This window comes from Gorilla gorilla, chromosome 11 (genome assembly GCF_029281585.2).
Source record: "Gorilla gorilla gorilla isolate KB3781 chromosome 11, NHGRI_mGorGor1-v2.1_pri, whole genome shotgun sequence".
Classification (NCBI taxonomy): Eukaryota; Metazoa; Chordata; class Mammalia; order Primates; family Hominidae; genus Gorilla; species Gorilla gorilla.
In genome coordinates, this window is record NC_073235.2 from 28,735,322 (window position 1) to 28,761,222 (window position 25,901).

General features: G+C 46.9%; 1 protein-coding gene across 1 annotated transcript in view; it reads right to left on the bottom strand.

Annotated features, from left to right (window-relative positions):
- Positions 1–763: 763 nt before the first annotated feature.
- Positions 764–25,901, bottom strand: part of CYP27C1 (cytochrome P450 family 27 subfamily C member 1) — a 36,268-nt gene continuing 11,130 nt past the window's right edge. The window contains exons 2-9 of the mRNA XM_031008793.3: positions 22,853–23,043; positions 20,437–20,636; positions 18,185–18,394; positions 16,516–16,679; positions 12,470–12,636; positions 10,918–10,996; positions 10,222–10,425; positions 764–4,191 (exon numbers count right to left, since the gene is read on the bottom strand). Of these exons, the coding sequence (XP_030864653.2) occupies positions 4,075–4,191; positions 10,222–10,425; positions 10,918–10,996; positions 12,470–12,636; positions 16,516–16,679; positions 18,185–18,394; positions 20,437–20,636; positions 22,853–23,043 (1,332 nt within the window). The 3' untranslated portion in view covers positions 764–4,074. The remainder of the gene's footprint in view (positions 4,192–10,221; positions 10,426–10,917; positions 10,997–12,469; positions 12,637–16,515; positions 16,680–18,184; positions 18,395–20,436; positions 20,637–22,852; positions 23,044–25,901) is intronic.

The window sequence follows — 25,901 nt, forward strand, 5'->3', positions numbered from 1 at the left end:
TTGGAGGTTGAAAACCTTCAGGCAGGGAGTGCCCCCATGGGCCCCACCACCCCCTGCTGTCATACCCTGTGGTCTGACCCATTTAAGCCCCTGCTGGGACCACTTCTCCTTTTCTTCCTGCTATCTGACTTGTCCTGTCTTTCCTTCTCAGCTGCAAAGGCTACCTGGGCCCCAACAGGTCCCCTAAACCCTAGCACAACCCTTGTACTATTGCAGTGTGTTAAGTCAATCATTTCTAACCCCCTTTTTTTTTTTTTTAAGAGATGGGGGTCTCACTTTGTCACCCAGGCTGGAGTACTATGGTGTGATCACAGCTCTCTGCAGCCTCAACCTCCTGGGCTCAAGAGACCCTCCCACTTCAGCCTTCTCAGTAGCTAGCACTACAGGCATGCATCACACCTGGCTAATTTTTTAAATTTTTTTGTAGAAAGAGACTCACCTTGTTTGCCCAGGCTGCTCTCAAACTCCTAACCTCCAATGATCCTCCCACTTCCACCTCCCCAAGTGCTGGGATTACAGGTATAAGCCACCACGCCCGGCCTCTAACACTATTGAAAGGGAAGGTAGAGCTCTCCGCAGAGCCTAATTTACAATCATTTGTGCGGGTAAAAGCGAATAGTAATGAAAAATGAATGAATGATGAGATTATTGATCAGTCTTTTGTTTCTGAAGGCATCTTTTATTATGGAAATGTTCACACGTACACAAAGTAGAGAGCATAATGTCATGAGCCCCCAGTCACCACCCTGCTTCCACAGTTAGCAACATCTGCCTATTCTTGGGTCATCTCTTCCTCCTGCAGCCTCCCCACCTTCCCACACACACAATACCCACCTCCTGCAGCAAGCTGGGTTATTTTAAAGCAAATCCAAGATGCCATAACATTTCAGCTATAAACATTTATATCTTTAAGAGCTATCTCCAAGAGATAAGGTCTCTTTTTTTTAAACATAACTACCATTATCACAACAAAAAAATTAACAGTAATTCCCAAATATCATCAAATACACACAGTCAGCATTCAAATTTCCCCGAGTTGCTCTCTTTTTTTCATGCATTGGAAGAATTAATATTTTTGGCTGTTATTTTATTTTTAAAAATTATCTCTTAAATGTCTTTTTACAAGTGGTTTATTTGAATCTGATTCAAACGAAGTCCAGCATTGTACTTGGTTAATATGTCTCCTATATTGCTTCATCTGCAACAGTTCTCCTCTCCCCTTGGTTTTTTTTGCTTTTTGTTTTTTGTTTTTTTTAGATACGGAGTTTCGTTCTTGTTGCCCAGGTGGAGTGCAGTGGCGTGATCTCAGCTCACTGCAAGCTGCCTCCCAGGTTCAAGCGATTCTCCTGCCTCAGCCTCCCAAGTAGCTGGAATTACAGGAGCCCGCCACCATGCCTGGATAATTTCTGTATTTTTAGTAGAGATGGGGTTTCACCATGTTGGCCAGGCTGGTCTGGAACCCCTGACCTCAGGTTATCCGCCCGCCTTGGCCTCCCAAAGTGCTGGGATTACAGGCATGAGCCACCTCGCCTGGCCCCTCCTCTTGTTTTTTGCCTGTCACGTATTCGTTTTGTTGGAAACCCGAGACATTGGTCCTATAGACCTCACTCTATTCTGGATTTTGCTGACTGCATCCCCATGGAGTTTGTTTGTTTGTTTGTTATGAAGTCTTGCTCTGTCACCCAGGCTGGAGTGTAATGGCGGATCACAGCTCACTGCAGCCTCAACCTCCTAGACTTAAGCAATCCTCCAGCCTCAGCCTCCCAAATAGCTAGGACTACAGGCATGCACCACCACACTCAGCTAAGTTTTTTGATTTTTAGTAGACAGGATCTCACTGTGTTGCCCAAGCTTGTCTCAAACTCCTGGCCTCAAGCAATCCTCCTGCCTCAACCTCCCCAGAGTGCTGAAATTACAGGTGTGAGCCACCACGCCCAGCCCCCATGGAGTTTTGACATCTCCCTGTATACTACATATTTCCTATAAACCAGTAGCGAACCTAGAAACTTGTCCAGCTGAATCTCCATTTCTTTGGCGTGGATGCTTCCTGGGTGGCGCCCTGCACTTCCTGCTACATCACACCAGGAGGCCCCCGTGTCTGGCTGCTTCCCTTCCTGTTCAGTGAGACTGAGCAGCGGGCACAGGTGCTACCCCCAGCCCGCACTTTGCTATTCACCCTGTGCTGATCCCCAGGCAGAGCCACACTTCACGAGAGGGTCACACTGTATATATACCCAGGGAATAAGAGGTCACTTCAAGTTGCTTAGTTATTCTCAATATTTTTAAATTTCAGTCTCAAACAGAATGCAATTTCATCTAGTTTATAGAACTTAATATACGTATACTGCTACCTCAAAGTAATCAATCCAACACTTGGCCAGTTAATATGACCTAATTTCACGTTTACCTGTACATTTACAGCATTCATACTAGAGTTATTCTGCTACCACACAGAGATTTCAACTTTATTATATACTTTAACAAAAATGGTATGTGAAATGGATATTATGTCTATTTACTTAAGGGTTATTTTGCAGAGTGACTTACTAAATGGAAAAAAACCTGTATGGTCTATATTAGTAAGAAAGTAATTTTTGGAGAAGGATTATGTAAAAGGAATTACAGAATTGGGAATAAGCTGTTTCAGGCATGATGACAAGGCAAGAGCATCAGGAAATCACGGTGTTTCCTCTTAGCAACCGGTGAGCAGCAGGAAAGGCAACAGAACTCCTCAGGACCCAGCACTCCCGGAGCCACGGCTTCCCAGAGAGCCTGGCACAGGCACACAGCTGGGTGAGGGTTCTTGTGTGGATATTTAAAACAACACCATCAAGATTAAAATATTGTTGTATCTGTAGCATCTCTATTTACGTATTTATTTTTCCTTGAAATAAAAATGTTCTAAAGTTACACTGTTTTCCATGCTGCCTGTTTTATTACTTCTCACAACTTAGGCAACAAAATTTTACGTAGTCATATTTCCAGTTCTTGCACGTCTGCTCTACTCTGTATTTAGATTTGGTTAGAAAATCTGATTATTCTTGATTTCACCAGGAGCTTTCTTTTTTATTTCTTCCAAATAAAAACTAATAGTCAACTTCATCAGGCGTTATGACTAGAAAATTAAGCACTCGTTGTGGAGAGAAAAGTAAGAATACAGCCATTTTATTTTATTTTATTTTATTTTATTTTATTTTATTTTATTTTATTTTATTTTTGAGAGAGGATCTCACTCTGTCGCCCAGGCTGAAGTGCAGTGGTGCCATCATAGATAGCTCACTGCAGACCCAACCTCCTGAGCTCAAACGATCCTCCTGCCTCAGTCTCCCGAGTAACTAGGACCATAGGTGTGCACCACCACGCCTGGCTAATTTTGGTATTTTTGGTAGAGACAGGGTTTCACCATGTTGCTCAGGCTGGTCTCGAACTTCTGGCTCAAGCAATCCTCCCACCTTGACCTCCCAAAGTGCTGGGATTACAGGCGTGAGCCACCGCACCCGGCCAGCCCTTTTAAGTTTGAGCCCTTTAACAGGATCTAAATCTGGTGCTCAGGATAAAATGTTGCCTCTGGTGCTTTCTTCCCATAATTACAGTATTACAGAGGCATTCTTAATGTTCCCTCTTCAAATTAGAAACAGTAAGTTGAAATTGCCTTCAACTTACTGTTGATGGCAATTTGAGCCCAGATGCCAGTATTAGAGAACATATATTGAAGAACTGAATTTGTAAGTAAACCACCATTTCCCTGTACAAGTAAATGCATAGGATACTGCCAGTCATTAAATACTGAGTCTAGCACAATGTATGAAGCATAAAAATTCAGTGCCACTGGTTTTTAAACAGCTGTTTCCCCCAAAGAAAGGGCAACTTCTGGTATGCACCAGTAAAATAGCAACCTTTTTACATTACTTTGCATAAAGATTTACAAGTGTCCCAGGACCTGGGAGGCCAGTCTACAACAAGACAGCCTTTAGCGACATCGCTTTCCTTCTCCACGGTGATCAGCGACACACAAATACCCACTGTGTGTCGGCGAGCTGGTCTGCTACATCAGCCCAGGTTTAAAATCTAGGCTTACTTTCTGTTAACAAATCGCACGTGGATGGGCCCCCCTGGCGTCAGGAGCCCGTGGGTTTTTGCATGAACAGCTTTGGTCTGAGAAGATGTTTTGATCTCAAAATGCTGAAGCAACTAAGAAGAGAAAGAGAGAGAAGGGGTCAGAATTGGAACAGCAGAAAATTCTCAGTGCTCCCTGAATGCTTTTACTCTTCCTGTGGCGGCACTGGGCTGCAGAGAGCGCAGGCAATGAGCACCCACATCCAGCTTTTGGAGGCTACAGAACCTCCGGGTCAGTGGGAAGCCCGCTGTTTGGAAACAGAACTTTAGATCCCGTACCAGAGCCTAGGCATGTCCACTAAGCAGCTGTGCAGCCGGTGGGACAGAGATGCAGACAGATGCTCAGATGACTTAAGTTTCACTTGCCATTTCAAATTCTACCTCTTTTGCTTCCATTGCAGGTCTAGATGAAGAAGGCATCAAAGGAGCAGGGGGAAATGCGGAACAAAGTGAAATTCCGGGTTTCCTGCTGGTTCCGAAACTGCAGACACTTCAGACCCGGCCAGAAACAGAGGCGGAGAGAGCTGAATCCTCCAAAAGACTTCACCGTGCTACTATCCTGAATTTAAATATTCTTGGTTCGTAACTTTGATTCCATTTCTCATTTCTACAGTTCAAAAGCAGAATCAGCACTGCCTCCTAGGGTAAAACTGGAATGTACCTACACGGTGAGTTTGAAAGAACACCTAAAGCAATTATCTCCCCCGGCGGCCGGCTAGGGCTTGATGTTCAAAGTCAGCCCTGGGCTTAGGAATACAGGTAACCTGCTCTAAAGACGTCTGTCCACGGACAGGCTCGTGGGGGGAGGAGGGACCTTGCTTTCAGCCCATTTGGAAAGGGCAGGGGGCAGATGAGCTGGCAATACCATAGTCTCCTACTTAGGGCCCAGGCTGTCCCCGCCCTGCCCTTCCTCTCTCTCCAGCTTTGTCTCCCAGGCAAAGAAGCTGCACCCAGGATGGGCTGGGGCTCCAGGCTGGGGCACCATGGCGTGATCACAGCTCTCTGCAGCCTCAACCTCCTGGGCTCAAGTGATCCTCCAACCTCAGCCTCCTCAGTAGCTGGGACTACAGGCATGCATCACATCTGGCTAACTTTTTAATTTTTTTATAGAAACAAAGACTCGCTTTGTTGCCCAGGCTGCTCCTGAACTCCTAACCTCCAACGATCCTCCCACCTCCGCCTCCCCAAGTGCTGGGATTATAGGTATGAGCCACCACTCTCGGCCTCTAACACTATTGAAAGGAGAGGTAGAGCTCTCCTCAGAGCCTAATTTACAATCACCTGTGCTGGTAATAGTGAATAGTAATGAAAAAGGAATGAATGATGAGATTGTTGATCTTGGTTCGTACCTTTGATTCCATTTCTCATTTCTATAGTTCAAAAGCAGAACCAGCCCTGCCTCCCAGGGTAAAACTGGAATGTACCTACACAGTGAGTTTGAAAGAACACCAAAGTATCCATCACCCTAAAGTGATTATCTCTTTAAGGTATCTCTTTTAAATAATTAAGAGTCAGACAGGGCACCAAGGCTCAAGGGTCAAGGCTTGCAATGGGGACGCAGGCGGAACTCATGCCTTTGTCACTATTAAAGAAATGAGCTGAACAGCATGTCTTCAGGCAGCTACATCATTTGCTGGCATCTGGGTGGCTCAGCCTAAACACCTAACCTCTGACCCCTCGTGCTGACCTCTCAGAAACGCCTGCTCATTCCCATGCGGTAGAGGGAAGACTCACATGTGGACATGTGGGTCTCCTAACTTCAAGGCCATCGTGCCATACGGTATTTTTTCTTTTCTGAGTGTTTTGTTTGTTGAAAAAATTAAAACTATGCAGGAGACAAAAGACAAAAAACACTGCCCCCCAACCTCCCTACATCCAGTTTCTAGCTCCCAGGGAGCTGGGGTGGACCTTCCAAACATTCCTGTTCAATCAAATATCTTTTTCCTGATTTTAAGGGAACACATTAATATCACACCATGAAAGCTATCCCTTTCCTTCCCTGTAGCCTTCAGGCATGTTCCTGTACTGTTAGGGCAGATGCCATTTATTTGGTTAAGAAAGGCCCCACTGTTGGGAGTTGAACAATGAGAACACATGGACACAGGGAGGGGAACATCACACACAGGGGCCTGTCAGGGGGATGGGGGGGAAGAGGAGGGAGAGCATTAGGACAAATACCTAATGCATGTGGGGCTTAAAACCTAGTGGACGGGTTGATGGGTGCAGCAAACCACCATGGCACATGTATACCTATGTAACAAACCTACGTGTTCTGCACATGTATCCCAGAACTTAAAGTAAAATTAAAAAAAAAAAAAAAGAAAGCCTCCACTGTTGCTTCTGTGCCAAGAGACTTTCTTCATTAATTGGGGTTGAATTTTATCAATTATCTTTTGGGATGCTCATGTAATTTTCCTTTTTATCTTGGTGAATTCTACTGACAGATTTTCTCTAGGCAGACCATCCTTGCATTCCTGAATACACCTGATATGTGAAGATGCCTTTCCGTTTTATACATTCAGCCTGCCAACTGTTGACTTTGCATATTTTCCATCTTCAATTATTAATCAGTCAGGCCAGCCTGTGGTTTTTATTTTCCATATCATCCTTTCCAGGTTTGAATATCAAGGTTATGCAAGTCTCACAAAATGAGACTTCCTTTTTCTATTCTCTATTTATATAAGATGATGATTACCTGTTCCCTGAAGGTTTGATAAAACTTGCCAATAACCCTGTCTAGGTTCAGGATATTTTAGGGGTAAATCTTTTTACCACTGACTCATTTCTTTGATTTGCTCTCACTGATTCGATATCTTAGGTCTGTTCTCTTTCATTTGAGTCAATTTGGATCACTTATATTTTTTCTAGTAAACAGTATGCTTTATCTAAGTCTTCAAATTCATTGGCAAAAAAACTGTTTTAGGTATTTTCTTGATTAAAAAAAAAATCATCTCCTATCTATACAGTTGTGCCTTCCTGCTCATTCCTGGTACTATTTGTGCCTTCTCTTTTTTTTTCTTTTTTTTCTTTTTTTTTGAGACAGAGTCTTACTCTGTCACCCAGGCTGGAGTGCAGTGGCACGATCTCAGCTCACTGCAACCTCCGCCTCCTGGGTTCAAGCAATTCTCCTGCCTCAGCCTCCCAAGTAGCTGTAATTATAGGCACCCGCCACCAGGCCTGGCTAATTTTTGTATTTTTGGTAGAGATGGGATTTCACATGTTGGTCAGGCTGGTCTCGAACTCCTGACCTCATGATCTGCCCGCCTTGGCCTCCCAAAGTGCTGGGATTACAGGTGTGAGCCACTATGCCTGGCTTTTTTCTTAACAATTAAAAATCATGGGCCAAGCGTGCTGGCTCACACCTGTAATCCCAGCAGTTTGGGAGGCTGAGGCAATGGATCACTTGAGGTCAGAAGTTCGAGACCACCCTGGCCAACATGGTGAAACCCCGTCTCTACTAAAGATACAAAAAATTAGCTGGGCATGGTGGCAGGTGCCTGTAATCCCAGCTACTCCAGAGGCTGAGGCAGGAGAATTGCTTGAACCCGGGAGACAGAGTTGCAGCGACCCGAGATTGCACCACTGCACTCCAGCCTGGGTGACAGGGCGAGACTCTGAAAAAAAAAAAAAAAAAAATCACGGGCCAGGCACAGTGGCTCACACCTGTAATCCCAGCACTTTGGGAGGCCAAGGCAGGTGGATCACTTGAGGTCAATAGTTCGAGACCAGCCTGGCCAACATGATGAATCCCCATCTCTACTTAAAAATACAAAAATTAGCTGGGCATGGTGATGGGCACCTGTAATCTCAGCTACTCCAGAGGCTGAGGCAGGAGAATTGCATGACCCCAGGAGGCGAAGGTTGCAGTGAGCCGATTGCGCCACTGCACTCTAGCCTGGCGACAGAGCAAGACTCAAAAATAATAATAAAATAAAATAAAAACCGTGATGCTCCCTTTCTACACTTGCCCAGGTAGAAATGAGGACTTTTTAAGCAAAAACTTTAGCAGGTATATTCATATGTTGACAGCAGCAAACAAGACCCCATCACGAGCTCCAAATACCATTTCACCGCTGGCCTCTTGCTCAGGTGTCTACCCCGGTTCTTCAGGCAGCCAGAGCTTGGGGGCAACAAGCCTCCCTCCCAACTCACCGATGCCCTTCGGGAGGGTGCAGTGGCTGCGGGAGGCACAGCAGCATTTTAGGGAGCTGAGACCTTCCTGAAAACACTCCCCACAGCAGACTTAGTGCAGGGCTCCGAAGATGAGAACAGCTTCTACTTCTTGGGCACAGACTCTGTGCATGGACTGTTTTTACTCCTCACACACCTATCAGGCAGGGATTTGGCCCCTTTTGTAAATGACGTGACAGGCTCAGCTCAGGTGGCTGAGAAACCTGCCAAGGTCCCGGAGCCAGCAAGTGGCAGAACTGAGGGTGAAGCCAGCTTGCCCTGAGCTCCCCCTACACATCGAGCTGCCACTCACATGCTCCCAGGGACAGGGGCAGCGGCCACATCCACACAAAGGTGGGATGGCCACTTGGTCCCACCAGCCCCACCCCAGCAGAGTCTCATGGGCCACCTGTGCCTCCAGAGCCAGCCCTGAGCCAGTGGGGGTTCTCCCCACACCTCGTTCTGTGCCTCCTCCCTGGGCAGTAGACCCTTACCTTCTCCAGCTCCGGTGCCCACCCTAAGCCTGACCATCCAGAATCCCTCTACCCCTCCTCCCAGCCAACCAGGCTTCCCTGGTCCCTTACTCTTCCTTCTGCCCAGCTCCGGGCTCCCAGTGAGCCTGGAGGGGGCACCTGCATGACTTGTAGGGGAAAAGTCAAGACACCTGGATCCTGCCCTGCACCTGCCACTGTGGGACTTGGCAAGTGGCTGTTGCTTTCTGAGCCTCGGTTTCCTCATCAGTAAAATGGGGAGATGAGGTCACCAGGCACTCCCCACGTTCTCCAAATGCTCAGGCAACGATGGAGCTCCCAAACCTCGGGCCAAGGTTTCCCGTCGCTGAAACAGTCTTCTCCAACTTGCAGGAGAGGCTAACGGGTGGAATTTTCTCCGCCATTGACTTTACTTTTATAAAATTTCCTTCAGGTGTTATTTAGTTCCTGCTATAGCCTGAACCCAGATACGGTGCAAACCCAGAATTATGTATCTTCACATGTAAGGTGTTCTCTAACAACACCCAGGGCTTCCTGATGTTTCACAACCTAAGAAGCTTGAGAACCACTGCTCCGTGTAAATGGTTGGGTCAGTTAAACAAAGGAGACCAGCAAGAGCACCACTGTGCCTTTTCCGGCGGGGGGGGCCTGCTGCTGAGGGTGCCTGAGAGGCCAGCTCCTAACTGCAGACATGGCCACTAGAGGTGGAGGCGGGGTCCCCAAACCCCACGGGCCTCACTTAGGCCTCCAGGGTTTCTCAGAGTGTAGCCCACGCACCGCACCATCGGCATCGGCAGCAGCAGTGGACACCCCACCCCTAAGCCTTCAAACCCGTGACTCTGCAGGCGGGGCTAGGAGTCTGCCTTGTAAGGTGCTCCCTGCTGGCTTTATGCTCCCTAGCGTTTGAAGACCACTCATTTGACTCCCGCTCCCCTCTCTCCTAACTCGCCGTGTGGTGGCAGGAGAGCTGGGCTCTGGGCCCCTGGCACCCCCAGTGACACACACCCCATCCAAATCTTCAGGCCATGGCCTGTCGTCCACCCACATGATGGACGTGAAGGAGGAGTGAAGCAAGGCAGGAGGCCATGGGGTTGAAGATGGCTACCACGGTTGGGGGACAGGGTGGGCACGGGAGATGGGGAGGCATTTTCAAGGGATTTCATGCAGAGCTCTTATTTTTGGATAGGGTCTCACTCTGTCGCCCAGGCTGGAGTGCCGTGGTGTGATCACGGCTCACTGCAGCCTTGAACTCCTGGGTTCAAGTGAGCCTCCCGCCTCAGCCTCCTGAGTAGCTGGGACCACAGGTGTGAGCCACAGTGCCTGACAGATCTTGCTCTTAAGTTTCCAAAACCATCTTTGCTTTTCAACCTGGAAGTCTTTATCCTGTTGTGCCCAGTAGAAAGAGGCTGAACCCAAAGGCCAACGTTTGGCCTCCATGCCCTACCTGGATCACGACGAGGTGAATCTCCAGTTCTGCAATTCTCCGCCCTATGCAGCTGCGAACCCCATGACCAAAGGGGATGGATCCAAAATTGTCAACTCTATCTAAGTCTCCTTTCCGCAGCCAGCGCTCAGGCCGGAACTCCTTGGCCCGAGGGAAGTTCTCATCCTGGTACGATGTGGCATAGTGGCAAAGGGCCAGCTGGGTCTGAGGAAATCAGGGATGACAGAAAAGGGATAAGGAGCAGAATCACTCAAGAGCAGGGCAGGGCCCAGAGCCCTAGCCGGACAGTCTCCCGGGGTGCTCCCGCCTGGGGGCCGCCTGGGTCCACTCACACCCAGGATGGCAGCCGCTCCCTCCCTTCCCACTCCACACTGCACCCCAAATGTCACTGCAGCCACTGAGAAGACCGTCGAGCCCTTCAGAGACTCCCAGCGGTGACTGGCCACTTCCACACGGCCCGGGGAGCAGGCCAAGGAGCATGGGCTGCCTTGCTGGTGAGCAGTAAGTTTCCAGAGCAGTGAGATCACACCATTCCCTTCCTTTCTCCCAACACCCCATCTTCATCTTAAAATACATGCAAAAGAAAAGGAAACCTATTGATCTCTGCTTAGGGACAAAGACTTCCTGAAGGTAGAAGCAGATTCCAATTCAACCCCGACCCGCAAGGCCTGGCCACCCCCATGGCCCCAAACTCACGCCTTTCGGAATCAGATACCCGCCAATAACCAGGTCTTCCTGGGTGACCCGGCCGTTCCCTGGCAGCACTGGAAACAGCCTGGAAAAGAGCCAGCGGGGACGGGAATGGCGTGGTGACTTTCACAGTATTTTATTGAACGTTCAGAACCCTGGATATATTCCCATTTCCATTAAAAATTCTTAAAAAGTAACACATGGTACATTTTCAACTGAAACATTTTGCAAGGACCTTTGCTGCTTCTTTGCTGGCTTGCTTTACCAGTGAGTATTCTGAGGAATGTGGAAAAGATTCCCAAAGCAAAATATTTGCAAAACACAAAGCCAAGCCTTTCACATGCCATTGTGTTCCCAGGAGGGAAAATTCCAAGTTTCTAATATTTTATGTGACCACGGGACCACTTTATCAAGGAATAATTCATAGGACTTAAGGCCCCATGAAATGCATTTGGAGAAAAGATACTTCAGCGATCAGATTATCTCAGAAAACCCTGAATAAAACTTTAATTGACAAATACCAATAAACCCCACAGCCAGCTGCTTTTTTTTTTTTAATTTTGAGATTCAACAGCATGCTATATAGGTTGACAGTCATTATCAAGTCAGCTTTGAAAGAATTCTTTAGTATATACTGCAGAAAACAAGCTTTGCTTTTTGTCACAGCACTTCCTCACAGAGGATGCCGTGTTTGGGGGAAGGGATGTCATCCGTCCCTAATCCCACCTCCTACCCAAACCATCCCCTCAACCCAGGACAACCCACATCCCTCCGGCTTTTCCGTTTGTCAGGAAAGCCCTGTCTGGGAGTAATTGAGCCTCACTGGGTGGCGTCTCAACCCAGATGAGGACATTCACTCAAGAACCATGAGGTTTGTATCCAGGTCTGCAAATCAGCTGAACAGCCCAAACTATTTTCCTAACAAATCGATCTTGTTTCGTGTTATCTTCAGAGGAACAAAGTCAAAGGCCATTGACCCAGGAACATTTTGGGAAACCCCCAGTAAGCCAATTGGCTAAAGCAGGGACAATATTCAATGACTGCTCCAAAGATCTTTTTTCTTTCTTTTTTTTTTTTTTTTGAGACAGAGTCTCGCTCTGTTGCCCAGGCTGGAGTGCTCTGGTGCAATCTTGGCTCCATCACCTAACTTCAAGCGATTCTCTTGCCCCAGCCTCCCAAGTAGCTGGGACTACAGGTGCCTACCACCACGTCCTGCTAATTTTTGTATTTTTAGTAGAGACGCAGTTTCACCATGTTGGCCAGGCTGCTCTTGAACTCCTGACCTCAGGTAATCTGCCTTGGCCTCCCAAAGTGCTGGGATTACAGGCATGAGCCACTGCGCCTGGCCCAAAGATCTTTACAGAGAACAAGGATTATGTCGACCCATAAAACAGAATGGTCTTTCTGCTATTCTGGCAAGAGCAGAGAAAAAATAACAGTCACGAACATCCTCGTCCTGAACAGGTCAGCCAGGGGGGGCATTTGGAGGACTTGTTGTGATAGAGAACCAGGGAGCTAAGGGACACAGTTTGTTGACGGATTCTGGCGAGCCTTTTACCTCAGGGTTTCCTTAAGGAGAGCTCTGACCAGCGGGACCTTGGGGACATCAGCTGCAGTTGGAACATGCCTTTCCCCTAAATTCTTCACAATCTCCTGGTACACCGTCTGCTGCACTTCTGGGTGCCTTGCCAGGAGGTACACCATCCAGGACAAGGTGAAGGACGTCTAAGGAGAGAAAGCGGCAGACACAGGCAGGCAGTGAGTAACACCAGGGACTGAAACAGACGCGGTGGCAGGTAGGAAGTCCCCTGGGAATACACGCAGCACAAAGTCAAACTCATCCAATTCCATATAGCACCTAATGTCTTACTAAAAACGAAAGACTGTTTCCTTAATTCATGGCAAATAAATAAATAAATAACTGAACATATTTGGCAAGTGACATCGACTCTATGATTCATGTGCTCCTGTCATTAAGAGCCACAGGAAAAATGATCCTGGAGCTTTTTTTAATCACTGAAGAGCAATATGTCAGGGATGCTGTGGAGCCTGGAGGATCTGCTGGGACTTTGTGTGACCTTCTTTGCAGGGCTTGCTCGGTGTGTGCCAGAAAGGGCCTCAGGCTGCCCCCCGGCATCCCCAGGATGCTGGGCCCAGCCCACTCTGGCTGCCCTAATCTAGAGATTGGAGTGCACAGGAGATCACTAGTTAGCCATCATGTCCTGCCTTCATCAAGTAAGGTCCACACAGAGCAAGTCAATAACTCGTCTATGCAAAGCAGTGTCTTTTTGTTTTTTTTTTGAGATAGAGTCTCGCTCTGTCGCCCAGGCTGGAGTGCAGTGGCGCGATCTCAGCTCACCGCAAGCTCCACCTCCCGGGTTCACGCCATTCTCCTGCCTCAGCCTCCCGAGTAGCTGGGACTACAGGCGCCCGCCACCACGCCCGGCTAATTTTCTGTATTTTTAGGAGAGACAGGATTTCACTGTGTTAGCCGGGATGGTCTGGAACTCCTGACCTTGTGATCTGCCCGCCTCGGGTCTCCCAAAGTGCTGGGATTACAGGCGTGAGCCACCGCGCCCGGCCAGCCATGTCATTTTTTATACCTCTTCTCAAACCTTTCTACTTACTGAAAATAATTGTTTTATTCTCGTAGGTCCCAAGATTTTCGCTAAAATCAATAGTATCATCTATGGGACTACATTTCACTCTCTAGTAAACAAGGAAATGCCACAGTATAAAGGCCTTTCTCTTTCACCAAAAAAAAAACTAATTTAAGCAGGCAATATTGATATCATTTTCTTGTAGAAGATATCACGTGTTTTAAAGGGCAGCCCTCTTGTATATATAATGTAATGTGCAAGGTCTATAAATTATAAAAGATTACTTAGATGCTTCCTATCAAGAGAATAGAAAATTTCTATTTAGATAACATTTTTATGGAAAAATGTGGTATATCCATACAATGGAATACTACTCAGTAATAAAAAAGAATCAATTACTGTTCTATGCCACCACATGGATGAACCTGAGTCATTCTTCTGAGTGCAGGAAGCCAGATAGAAAAGACAGCATGCCATATAATTCCATTCTCATCAATGTTTAGAAAAATGTGGCAGTCGTTTCATAAATGATTCCATCTGTCAACAATCTGTATCGCATTATGCAGTTTAAATGGAGTTGACTATGCATAAGTTATACCGCAATAAAATCATACTAATTTTTAAAAATCAGTATGAAGTTGTAAGAATTTGTTCCCTGGCTTCTATTGTAGGATGCTAAAAGGAACAGCTTCCTTCTGAATGCCGCCTCATTGTGATGTTCTTAGTTACCACCAGGGGGCAGGAGGCACAAGCTCAGCGACCAAGCCATTCATTGATTTCTTCACCTTTCAAGTGGTGTCTTAATTTAAGCGAATCCACACCATCACATTCACGTAGTTAATTAGAATTCTCATTGATTGCATCATTTAGTTTGCATTTAGTTCATTTACTTTTTATTTTATTGTTGCACGAAATCCAAAAGAATAAGGAGTTTATGCTGTGTGGGTTTGGTTTGTTTTGTTTTGTTTTGTTTTTTGCTTTTACATGCTTAAGTGATATTATAATAAAAATAAAGCCTTGAGGCTTTTTCGTCCCTTTAAGATGGAGGTCTGTGCGGGGCGTGCCTTATTCAAGGCCGGGAAGCACCCGTGCAAAGGAAAAGCTTTGAGATGATGGGCTTGGTTGTTTAGTTTCCCCACCTGTTAATGAAGTCAATGACTCCTACCTTAGAGGAAGCTGTGAGACAGGCGGGGTGTGCGTGCAATGCTTTGGAAACAGCGAAGCGTCACGCAATCTTAATTCTCTCTTTCCACCCGACCACCAGCAGCATCCCAGCCCGCAGCTTCCCCAGTTTCCAGCCAGAAATTTCATTATCTTCCACCCACTGAAAGCATCAGCCTAGCTCCTCCCTGTTTTGCCACTTCCTTTTAGCAAATTTTACAACTAATTTCACCTGTACCTACATGGCGATCATTTTCACACGTATCCTATTAATTGCATCATATTACACATGTGTTTTTGAAAGGAACTTGGCTCCTTATTCCCCCCGGACCATGCCACCCCCAGCCAGCCAAGAAACCCATGTTAACTATCTAGTGTGTTCCCTCCACGCGCTGCTCTGTGTTCGCACAGTCACGGACAGATGTGCAGATGCACACAGCCGGGAGGGGGCGGTGCCGCTGCATCTTACTCACAGGACACAGTATACATGCTGGTCTGCCTCTTCCTTTCCCATCGGATAGCCTGTGGGTTCCCCCCAGGTTAATGGGCAGTGCTCTGTCTCATTCTGATATGAACCCTCCCTGGTCCCAGTGTATCATTGATCTGCCACGCTACTGGGCTCCATTCACAGGGAATTTGTTGATACACACACACACACACACACACACACACGCACACACACACTCATCAACCAAACTGCTTTAGTTTACTTTCTTTACACTCTCTTTAGCAGGTTTTGGTTTTGAAGTTATGTTGGCTTTATAGAACAAATTGGGGGGTGAATGAAATGAATTCTTGGCTTTATAAAATAAATTCCATGGCCTGGAATATTTTAAATGATAACTAATAAGGTTTTTAATGTCTGTACCCTCTTCATTTATGAAATTCTGAAACAATGACAAAATGTTTACAAATCAGGAATGATTTGTAAACTTTAAACATTTATTATAATTTTGTGTGTGTGCTAATGGAATTCTGGTTATGCTTTTCACAGGAATCATTATGCACCTTACATTTAATATACAATCATGCATCGTATAGTGATGTTTTGGTCAATGATGGACCCAATATACAATGGTGATCCCATAAGATTATAAAGCCACATTTGTACTGTAGCTTGCCAATGTTTAAGTATGTTTAGATACACACATACTTACCACTGTGTTCCAGCTGCCCACAGTATTCAGTACAGTAATATTCTGTACAGTTGTGTAGCCTAGGAGTAATAGGCTCTACCGTGCAGCCTAGGTATGTGGTAGGCTACCATCTAGGTTTGTGTAAATACACTCTAAGATGTTCACGCAATGACAGGACCACCCAACAACGCATTTCTCAGAACAAATCTGCATCATTAAGTGAGGCGTGACTGCATACACAGAGTTTTCTCCTCCTGGAGCCCCTCAGCAGTGCAGCAGGCCTAGTACAAACATGAACAGTGTGCTAAACAAATCTGCCTTAAAAGTAGACAATGGCCAGTCGCAGTGGCTCGTGCCTGTAATCCCAGCACTTTGGGAGGCCAAGGCGGGTGGATCTCCTGAGGCTGGGAGTTCAAGACCAGCCTGGCCAACATGGTGAAACCCCCGTTGCTACTAAAAGTACAAAAAATCAGCTGGAAGTGGTGGCGGGTGCCTGTAATCCCAGCTACTCTGGAGGCTGAGGCAGGAGAATCACTTGAACCTGAGAGGCAGAGGTTGCAGTGAGCCGAGACCATGCCATTGCACTCCAGCCTGGGCAATAGAGTAAAACTCCACCCTCCCCCTCCAAAAAAGTAGACAACGTCCATGAGGTGATGAGGAAGGGGTTATCGTGTGTTGCTTGCTGAGAACAGGACCCCCAGACTCACTGTGTCGACGCCGGCCAGCAGCATCTCAGTCACGTTGGCGTAGATCTCCTGCAGCGTCAGCGCCTGGCTAAGGAAGAGGTATGTGAGAAGTCCCCCGCTCACCCTCTGGCCTCGGTCCATTTGGTACTGTATGTCCCTCAACTTGTTGTCAACATGAATTTGGCCTGTTTGAAAACAGTATTTCTTTTGAAAGGAGTTTGGGTTGAGAATCATCTTTTCAGTCTCAAAGCCCTCTGTCCTCCCAGTAGCTTAACTAAACCAGTGGCAGGTGACAGAGGGTAAGGAAACCCAATTTATCTAATGTCAACCTGGGAGTTTCACTCATACACTTGCTTATGTAAATGAATGAAAAGTTAAAAGACAAGCTAAACATATCTTCCTTTTTAAAAATAAGCTGTAGGATATTTGCAGATGTTTGCTTTACTAATCCAATAGCCAAATAAATTATTTATATAATACGAGTAACAAAATGCAAACTCCTTTGTTTTTTTTCCACCACACTTTCAGAAGAGAAAATGAGTGGAGAGGAAAAGGCCACACATTATTATCTGGGATGTTACCATATAGCACGGACTTCAGGACTTCTATATTCAAATAAATGTTGTTGTTGTTGTTGTTGTTTCCTTAAGACAGAGTCTCGCTCTGTGGCCCAGGCTGGAGTGCAGTGGCAGGATCTCGGCTCGCTGCAACCTCCGCCTCCCGGGTTCAAGCGATTCTCCTGCCTCAGCCTCCCGAGTAGCTGGAATTACAGGCACGCGCCACCACGCCCGGCTAATTGTTGTATTTTTAGTAGAGACGCAGTTTCGCCATGTTGGCCATGGCCATGGATTTGTTTTTCAAAGAAGCAAAAAGCATGTGGGTTGTGACTACAGGTAACATGATCAGTTTTTTCATTTTAAAATAATTTTTATTTTCACTAGCATGCTAGCAGGGACAGGTACAAGTAAATGTCCATGCAAGACGATGTCTTTACTCCAAATAAATTGGTCAGTGCTTAAAATGTAGAGTTTCAGGTCCACGCACATTCATTTGAATGTTACAATTTTTGTTCAAATCCAAGGTAAGATTACAAAGAGATTTGTTTTCTTATGTGACTAAAATTTTTACCATAAAAGCATTTCCGAAAATAAAGAAATTATTTTCAAAATGCTTAGAACAATGTTCTAGAGCAATGCTAACACTGAATAAAGTGTTTCATGATGTCTTTTCAAGATCAATATTTAGGCTGGGTGCAGTGGCTCACGCCTGTAATCCCAGCACTTTGGGAGGCCGAGGTGGGAGGATCACCTGAGGTCAGTAGTTAAAGACCAGCCTGGCCAACATGGTGAAACCCCGTCTCTACTAAAAATACAAAATAATTAGCCAGGCATGGTGGCAGGTGCCTGTAATCGCAGCTACTCAGGAGGCTGAGGCATGATAATCACTTGAACCTAGGAGGCAGAGGTTGCAGTGAGCTGAGATCACACTACTGCACTCCAGCATGGGCGACAGAGCCAGACTCAGTCTCAAAAAAAAAAAAAAAAATCCAAAAGTTATGGGTCCAAAAACCAACACGTGACTACATCTAGGCATCCTCTGCTATGGTCACCCATTGTCTGGATGAGAGTTAGACACACAACACAGCAGGTCAACCTGCTTCTGCAAAAGGTGCTCTCAATTCTTCTCTTACTGAATTTGAAGAGTCCATCCCAGGACCTGCAGAATTCCCGCCAGGGCTTTGGGATGAAGGGGCGAAGCCATCTGGGGATGGCGCCTGCATACATGGAGGTCTTGAACATGCTAAACATGAGCTCCAGGGCCTCGATGTATTCCACAGTCAGCTGTGGGATGCTGTTTTCCAGGCAGCCCAAACGACTCTCATAAAGGATGGTGGCCACTCCTAGACAGGAAAGAGAATTTGAAAACCCTCTTCTAGATTATTTACCATACCAACAGGCAATGTTGGGCCATAAATGCAACTTTCAAACGTGGTCCAGGTGCCTTGCACGAATGAGGCATCGTCCCTCTGAGGATTTCTCTGCGTCCTGAACTGCAGGGTGCTGGCATTTAGGGCTGACAGGTGGTGCTGTTGCTGCTTCACCTAAGGAGCCCCACAGCCCTGGGAGGCACAGATGAAGAAGCCCACTCTCTGGAGGAAATTCGAAGGCTCTGAGAGTTTAAGTAGCTTGGCTAAGGCTGCAGAGGAGGACCCTGGGACAGATCTGGAGCACAGGTCTGAAATGATGAGCCCTGGGGAGGGGACAATCACCGAGCGTGTCGCTGCTCTCCCCCAACACCCTCCTCTCAGGAAGGAGTCGGCAAACCCCACAGGGCCTCTTCCTGCCCCACCTGGCCACTGGGGATCGCCTTCCAGCCACTTGCCCAACTTGAGGAATTGAAAAGTGACTCCTCCTGGCCAAAACGCAGAGCCCAGGCCTGGAGAGCTAAAGGCGCAGCAGAAGTGGCCTGGATGAATCCGTGTCGGGCAGAGCTGTGAACTGTATTTACCAATCACTTCTGGGATGATTTTGTTACTAATTTTAGAGAAAATTAACATCAGAACTCTGCAAAGCTAACTTGAGTGAAACTTGAAGGTAAGCTTTTTTTAAAAAAGATGAGAAAGCTGATAGAAAGTCCTCCAAGATGCATTCTATTTTTTTTTTTTTTTACACAAACATCACCATGTTAGACCAACATGCTTTTTTTTTTTTTTGAGATGGAGTTTCACTCTTGTCACCCATGCTGGAGTACAATTGTGTGGTCTTGTCTCACTGCAACCTCCGCCTCTCTGGTTCAAGCGATTCTCCTGCCTCAGCCTCCCAAGTCACTGGGATTACAGGTGCCCACCACCATGGCCCAGTTAATTGTTGTATTTTTAGTAGAGACAGGGTTTCACCATGTTGGCCAGACTGGTCTCGAACTCCTGACCTCAGGTGATCCACCCGCCTCGGCCTCCCAAAGTGCTGGGATTACAGGCGTGAGCCACCGCACCCAGCCCCAAGATGCATTCTTAAGTAAAGAGAAAGCACGGTGCAGAACAGTATGTTTGGTGTACTACCCTTTATTGTTTAAAAATAAAAAGAATATTCACTTGCGTTTTTCTGTATGTGCATAAAACATCTCTTGACATATACATGAGAGACTAGTGACCTTTGCTGCATTCAGGAAAGAGGGAGACCTTCACTGAAGCCTTTTTAGTATTGCTATTTGAACAGGAATGTACCACTCATTCAATATGACTAAAAGCTAGAATGAGTTTGAAGTAGATGTCCTCTCAACTTCACTCCTTTTTAAAAATTATGCTCAAACAAAATGTTTTTTTTTTTGAACATGTAAATTAGTAATTAGCAACATGGCTTCTTGAGTTTAAAAGACCTGAATTTGAAACTAACTTTCTGCCTCTAAAAAGAGGGATGGGGGTATGGCATTGGGCAAGTTCTTTTTTAAGTCCAGTTTCAGCCAGGTGCAGTGGCTCATGCCTGTAATCCTAGCACTTTGGGAGGCCAAGGCGGGTGAATCACAAGGTCAGGAGTTCGAGACCAGCCTTGCCAACATGGTGAAACACTGTCTCTACTAAAAATACAAAAAATTAGCTGGGAGTGGTGGCAGGTGCCTGTAATCCCAGCTACTCGAGAGGCTGAGGCAGGAGAATCGCTTGAACCTGGAAGGCAGAGGTTGCAGTGAGCCAAGACCACATCATAGCACTCCAGCCTGGGTGACAGAGCAAGACTTCATCTCAGAAAAAAAAAAAAAAAAGTCTCAGTTTCCTCATTGGTCAACAGTGGTTCACACTAGGTTCAGGTTAGCACCGTGGAGGTGACATGCATGTATGTCCCAGACTTAGCACACTGCCTGGGACCCAGGGAATGATCCAAGATGACATCTGCAGGTTGGGGCAAGTGTCCATTCTTCCCTCCTTCCCACCTGCTGATTCCACCTCACCTTCCATTGAATATTTGAAGAAAAGATCATTGACATTGGTCACGGTTTCTCCGTCTTCTGCCTGGCTCCTGAGGAGGTAGATTCTTTTAATTAAGTCAGCAATAACTTGGTTGACTTCTCCAGAATAAATGGCCACATCTTTCGGTTTCAGAATTCTTTGTCTCAATACGCTTCTCATCTTGAGCCACTGTTCACCCTCCCTAGAAGAATCAAGTGAGTTTCAAATCATCTTACTTACACTGACATTCTGGGAAAGAATTCAAGGAACCTCTAGAAAAAATTTCAGCCATAAAGAATCAACAAGATCTGCCCAACAAAGTGGAATTAAGACAGGAAGACTTTTTGCTGGGGAGAGAGGAGTTAATAACTGCAGCCCTGGAGCCTGTTAGAGCTTCTTACACTCTTGCCTTTGAAGCAAACTTTAAGGAAAAAACTACCAGTGCTAAGTAATCATCTTTAGTAAAAGTAATATGACTTCCTTTAAAAAATCTTGAAATAATATTGTAAAAAAGAAATGAGATTGCTAATTAGCAAAAGAAAAAAGTATATATATATATATACATATATATATACATATATGCATACATATGTATATATAAATGAAGTAGGTACTGATATTAAAAAAGAAAAAGAGGGCCAGGCATGGTGGCTCATGCCTGTAATCCCAGCACTTTAGGAGGCCAAGATGGGTGGATCACCTGAAGTCAGGAATTCAAGACCAGCCTGGCCAACATGGTGAAACCCCATCTCTACCAAAATACAAAAATTTAGCTGGGTGTGGTGGTGGGCACCTGTAATTCCAGCTACTCGGGAGGCTGAGGCAGGAGAATCACTTGAACCCGGGAGGCAGAGGTCGTGGTGAGCCAAGATCATGCCATTGCACTCCAGCCTAGGTGACAGAGCGAAACTCCATCTCAAAAAAAAAAAGAAAGAAAGAGAGAGAGAGAGAGAAAAGGAAGGAAGGAAGGAAGGAAGGAAGGAAGGAAGGAAGGAAGGAAGGAGGGAGGGAGGGAGGGGGGAGGGAGAGGGGAGGGAGGAAGGAAAGAGAGAGAGAAAGAAAGAAAAGAAAGAGAGAAAGGAAAGAAAGAAAGAAAGAAAGAAAGAAAGAAAGAAAGAAAGAAAGAAAGAAAGAAAGAAAGAAAGAAACAAGACTGCAGCTTGTTACCAGGGTGTGGGAAAGAAAGAGGGACTGCAGCTTGTTACCAGGGTGTGGGGCCTTGGGGCTCCTGGCTGCACTCGGAGAGCACCCAGGTAGCAGGCCCAGCACACCGCTCCAAGTGAAGGCAGGACACTGAGGGAACCCCTTGGAGGTCTGAGGAGTGTTCTGCAGTTTCTCAGAGGGTCGTGGCAGGACTGAGCCTCAAGTGCCCACGAGCGTCACCTACACCTCCACACCTCCGCATGGCTTCCCTCCCAACCCTGCTCCACTTCCCGTTCCCAAGGAGACCACTTGCACTCAAAGCCTTGCCTCCAGATGGACTTTGGGGAACCCAAGCTAAGCCACCCCGGCGCCTGGGCCTAGGCACTGCCCTTCCCTTTGCTGTCCACTGTGCTGAAGTCACCAGCACCGCCTCACTCCATCTCAGCCGAAGAGGGGTCCAGGCACCCACACAGGCTCCTGAGCCTGCAGCTAACGGGGCAGACAGCAGAGAGATTCTGCCTCAGCATTCGGGCCCCTCTAGGCCTGAACATCCAGGAGGAGCTGTTTATTTCCCCCAGGACGGAAATTGAGGGACCCTGGTGACACCTGGTCACGATTCTTATTTATCTCACTTGAGAAATTGGTGGCTGTATTTCTCCCCAATTTATGTATAAGGACATAGATATCAAAAGAGCTGTAAACAGAAGTCCCACCCCATGGGGATTTGGACCGGGGCATCTGCAGGCGCCCTGGGCCTCCCTGCCTGGCCGCGGGCCATGATCTCTTGGAAGGCACAGAGGTGTTGGTGACGCTGGTTCAAAATGAATAATCACAGTCTGCTATGAGACAGGAAAAGCACCACGTGGCGACCAAGGCTGGAGGTTCTTAGCCCCTCGTCAAAGGGATTTTCCTGAAATAGTGACCACCTCCTTTCCCTGTGCACAGGCAAGGGCGCTGTGAGTTTTGTCTGCCTCGGTTATCACCGAATGGACTCCCAAAGCCACAAAGCCCTGCTTCCGAAGCGCTCTGCCCACCACCGAGCCAGCGTCGCCCCTCCTGGCTCCTGACGGGACAACTCTGCACGGAGGAGGAGCCAGAAAGCCCAGCAGGGCTCTTGTGTCTGGGAGATCACACAAGGAGACTGTCTGATATCATTCCATGGGGGTGTTCTGTGCTTTTTTAAGAGCTGGCTTTTAGGAACCGAGCTTTGGAGGAGGGGGCCTCTCCCTGAGCTCCCTCTCCAGCCCGTGGCTCAGCCCGGGCCCACATACTCACGCCGAGATGAGCCCGGTGGCTCTCCCCCGCAAGTCTCGGTACTCCCGCCAGGACTCCATGTTGGCTCTCTGGGGCGCAGCGCCCTCCGCCCGGAGCACCTGAGCCACCATATCGCGGTCTGCAATAGATACTACAAACTGAGGACCAAAGTGAGACTTGAAGATTTTTCCATATTCCCGTGTGTGCTTCTGCTGCAATACCATGGAGAAATCAAAAAAGGAAAAAATACATAGATATGATATACCTTTAACATAAACATCCTGTGTGCTAGAGGAGCAGAAAATTGGGGCAGAGGGAAGTGCTATCTAATACAGCACTGAATCAGAGCAGTAATTTACATATTGCTGAGATAAACATGTTTTCACATAACCATCTCTTTTTTGTTGTTTCCGTTTGTTTGTTTGTTTGTTTGTTTTTTAGAGACAGCGTCTTGCTCTGTTGCCCAGGCTGGAGTGCAGTGGCATAAACATAGCTCACCGCAGCCTCCAACTCCTGGGCCCAGGCAATCCTCCCACCTCAGCCTCCCAAGTAGCTAGGACTGCAGGTGCACACCTCCACTCCCAGCTATTTTTTTATTTTTTGTAGAAACAGGGGTCTCTCAATGTTGCCAGGCTGGTCTCGAACTCTTGGCCTCAAGTGATCCTCCTGCCTCAGCCTCCCAAAGTGCTGGGATTACAGGCATGATCATGGAAGTTTTCTTATTCTTTAGGGATATGTTTTTAAAACTACCTTAGCTGTGTGAAGCAACAAGAGAGAAATGTCATTGTAAGAGACAAATGTCCAGAACAAACAGAGCCCTGTCTGCCAGCCCCTTTCCATGGGCCCAACAGCTCTACCCAAGCAGTACCAAGCCAACTCTGCAGAGCAAGCCCTCTGTGGACAGTCTGTAACGAGCCTCTAAAACTGACTCCCAGCAAGAAAATGAAGGAAAAGACATCTGGATTGGAAACGAAGAAGTCAGGCTATCCCTATTGGCAGATGACGTGATCTCACATACAGAAAATCCTATGGAACCTACTAAAAAACTATTAGAACAAATAAACAAGTTCAATAGGACACAAAATCAATATACAAAAATCAATTGTATTTCTATACACTAGCAGTGAACAATCCAAAATGAAATTTAAAAAACAATTCAATTTACAATACATCAAAAAGAATACAATACTTGACCAGCTGCAGTGGCTCATGCCTGTCTGTAATCCCAGCACTTTTGGGAGGCTTAAGTGGGTGGATCGCTGGAGCACAGGAGTTCGAGATAAGGTTGGGCAACATGGCAAAATTCTGTCTCTAAAAAAAATACATGGCTGGGTGCAAAGGCTCATGCCTGTACTCTCTGCACTTTGGGAGGCCAAGGCGAGGGGATCACCTGAGGTCAAGAGTTTGAGACCAGCCTAGCCAACATGGTGAAACCCCATTTCTACTAAAAACACAAAAATTATCCAGGCATGGTGGTGTGCACCTGTAATCCCAGCTACTCGGAGGCTGAGGCAGTAGAATCGCTTGAACCCAGGAGGCAGAGGTTGCAGTGAGCCACAAGACTGCACCATTGCACTCCACCCTGGGCAACAAGAGTGAAATTCTATCTCAAAAAATACATATATATACAAAAATTAGCGAGGCATGGCAGTGTGAGCCTGTAGTCCCAGCTACTCAGGAGGCTGAGTAGTTACTCAGGATCATGTGAGCTAGGGAGGTGGAGGTTGCAGTGAGTGAAGATTGTACCACCACACTCAGGCCTGGGTGACAGAGCAAGACTCTGTCACAAAAAAATAATAATAATATTCTTAGAAATAAATTTAACAGGAGAAGGGTAAAACCTATACTCTGAAAACTATAAAACATTGTCTAAAGAAATCTACAAAACATTGTTTAAAGAAATCTACAAAACATTGTTTAAAGAAGCCTGAAATAAATGGCAAGACAGGAAATAAATGGCAAGATATCCCATGTTCATGGATTGGAAGATTTAATATTGTTGAGATAGAAATACACCTCAAAGTGTGTAAATAGATTCAGCACAATCCCTATCATAATTCCAGTGGGCTTCTTTGTAGAAACTGATAAGCTGATCCTAAAATTCATATGAAAATGCAAGAGACCCAGAATAGCCTAAACAATCTTGAAAAAAGAACAAAGCTGGTCGACCCCCATTTTCCTGTTTCAAGACTTAGTATGGGAGAGGGGCCAAGATGGCCAACTAGAAGCAGTGGCGCTCAGAGGCTCCCATCAAAAAAAACATAATAAGCATGTGAATCCTTCACTGGCAGCCAGGGTATCCAGGTTCTCTCATCAAAATTGACTAGAAGGCTGGCATAACCCATGGAGAGAAGGAAGAACAGTGTAGTGCAGTGGCCCACCTGGGAGCCACACGGGGAAAGGAACCCACTCCCCCCAGCCAAGGGAGGTGTGAGTGAGTGGGCTACCCAGCTGGGGAAACTGTGCTTTTTCCACAGAACTGTGCAACCTACAGATCAGAAGATCCCACTCCCGAACCCATGCCACCAGAGCCAAGCGTCCCAACCCTGGTATGCACAGATTCCTACAGCCTCTCAGCTGGAATCTGCTTAAGCCTACTGAACTCCTGAGGGGAGGGGCGACCAGCACCAGCTGCAGCTGCCTGCTGTCTAAGCAATTTGAGCTCCTTGGGGGAGGGGCAGCAGCCAGCACTGGGACTCACAACTGCCAACAGGCTAAGCTCCCTGGGTTGGGGAAGGGTGGCACCCATTTCTATAGCTCCAGGCTGCACTTTTCCCCTGCTGGAGCCAGGGATGCTGGATGGCTTGGTCCCAAGAGTTATCCCCACAGCTCAACACACCAGCTGTGGCAGTTGGCAGCCAGAGTGCCTCTTCAGGTCTAACCCTGATCCATCCTTCCTCAGTGGCTGGGAATTCCCAGCAGGATCTCCAACAGTTCCAGCCAGAGGCTCAGGGACAGAACCCTGATCTCCCTGGGCCTGAGCCCTTGGGGAAGGGGTGGCCACAGTCTCTGCGGACCAGCAGATTTAGCCTCTTCTCCTGGTAGTTCTGAGGAATCCAGGCAATCCAGA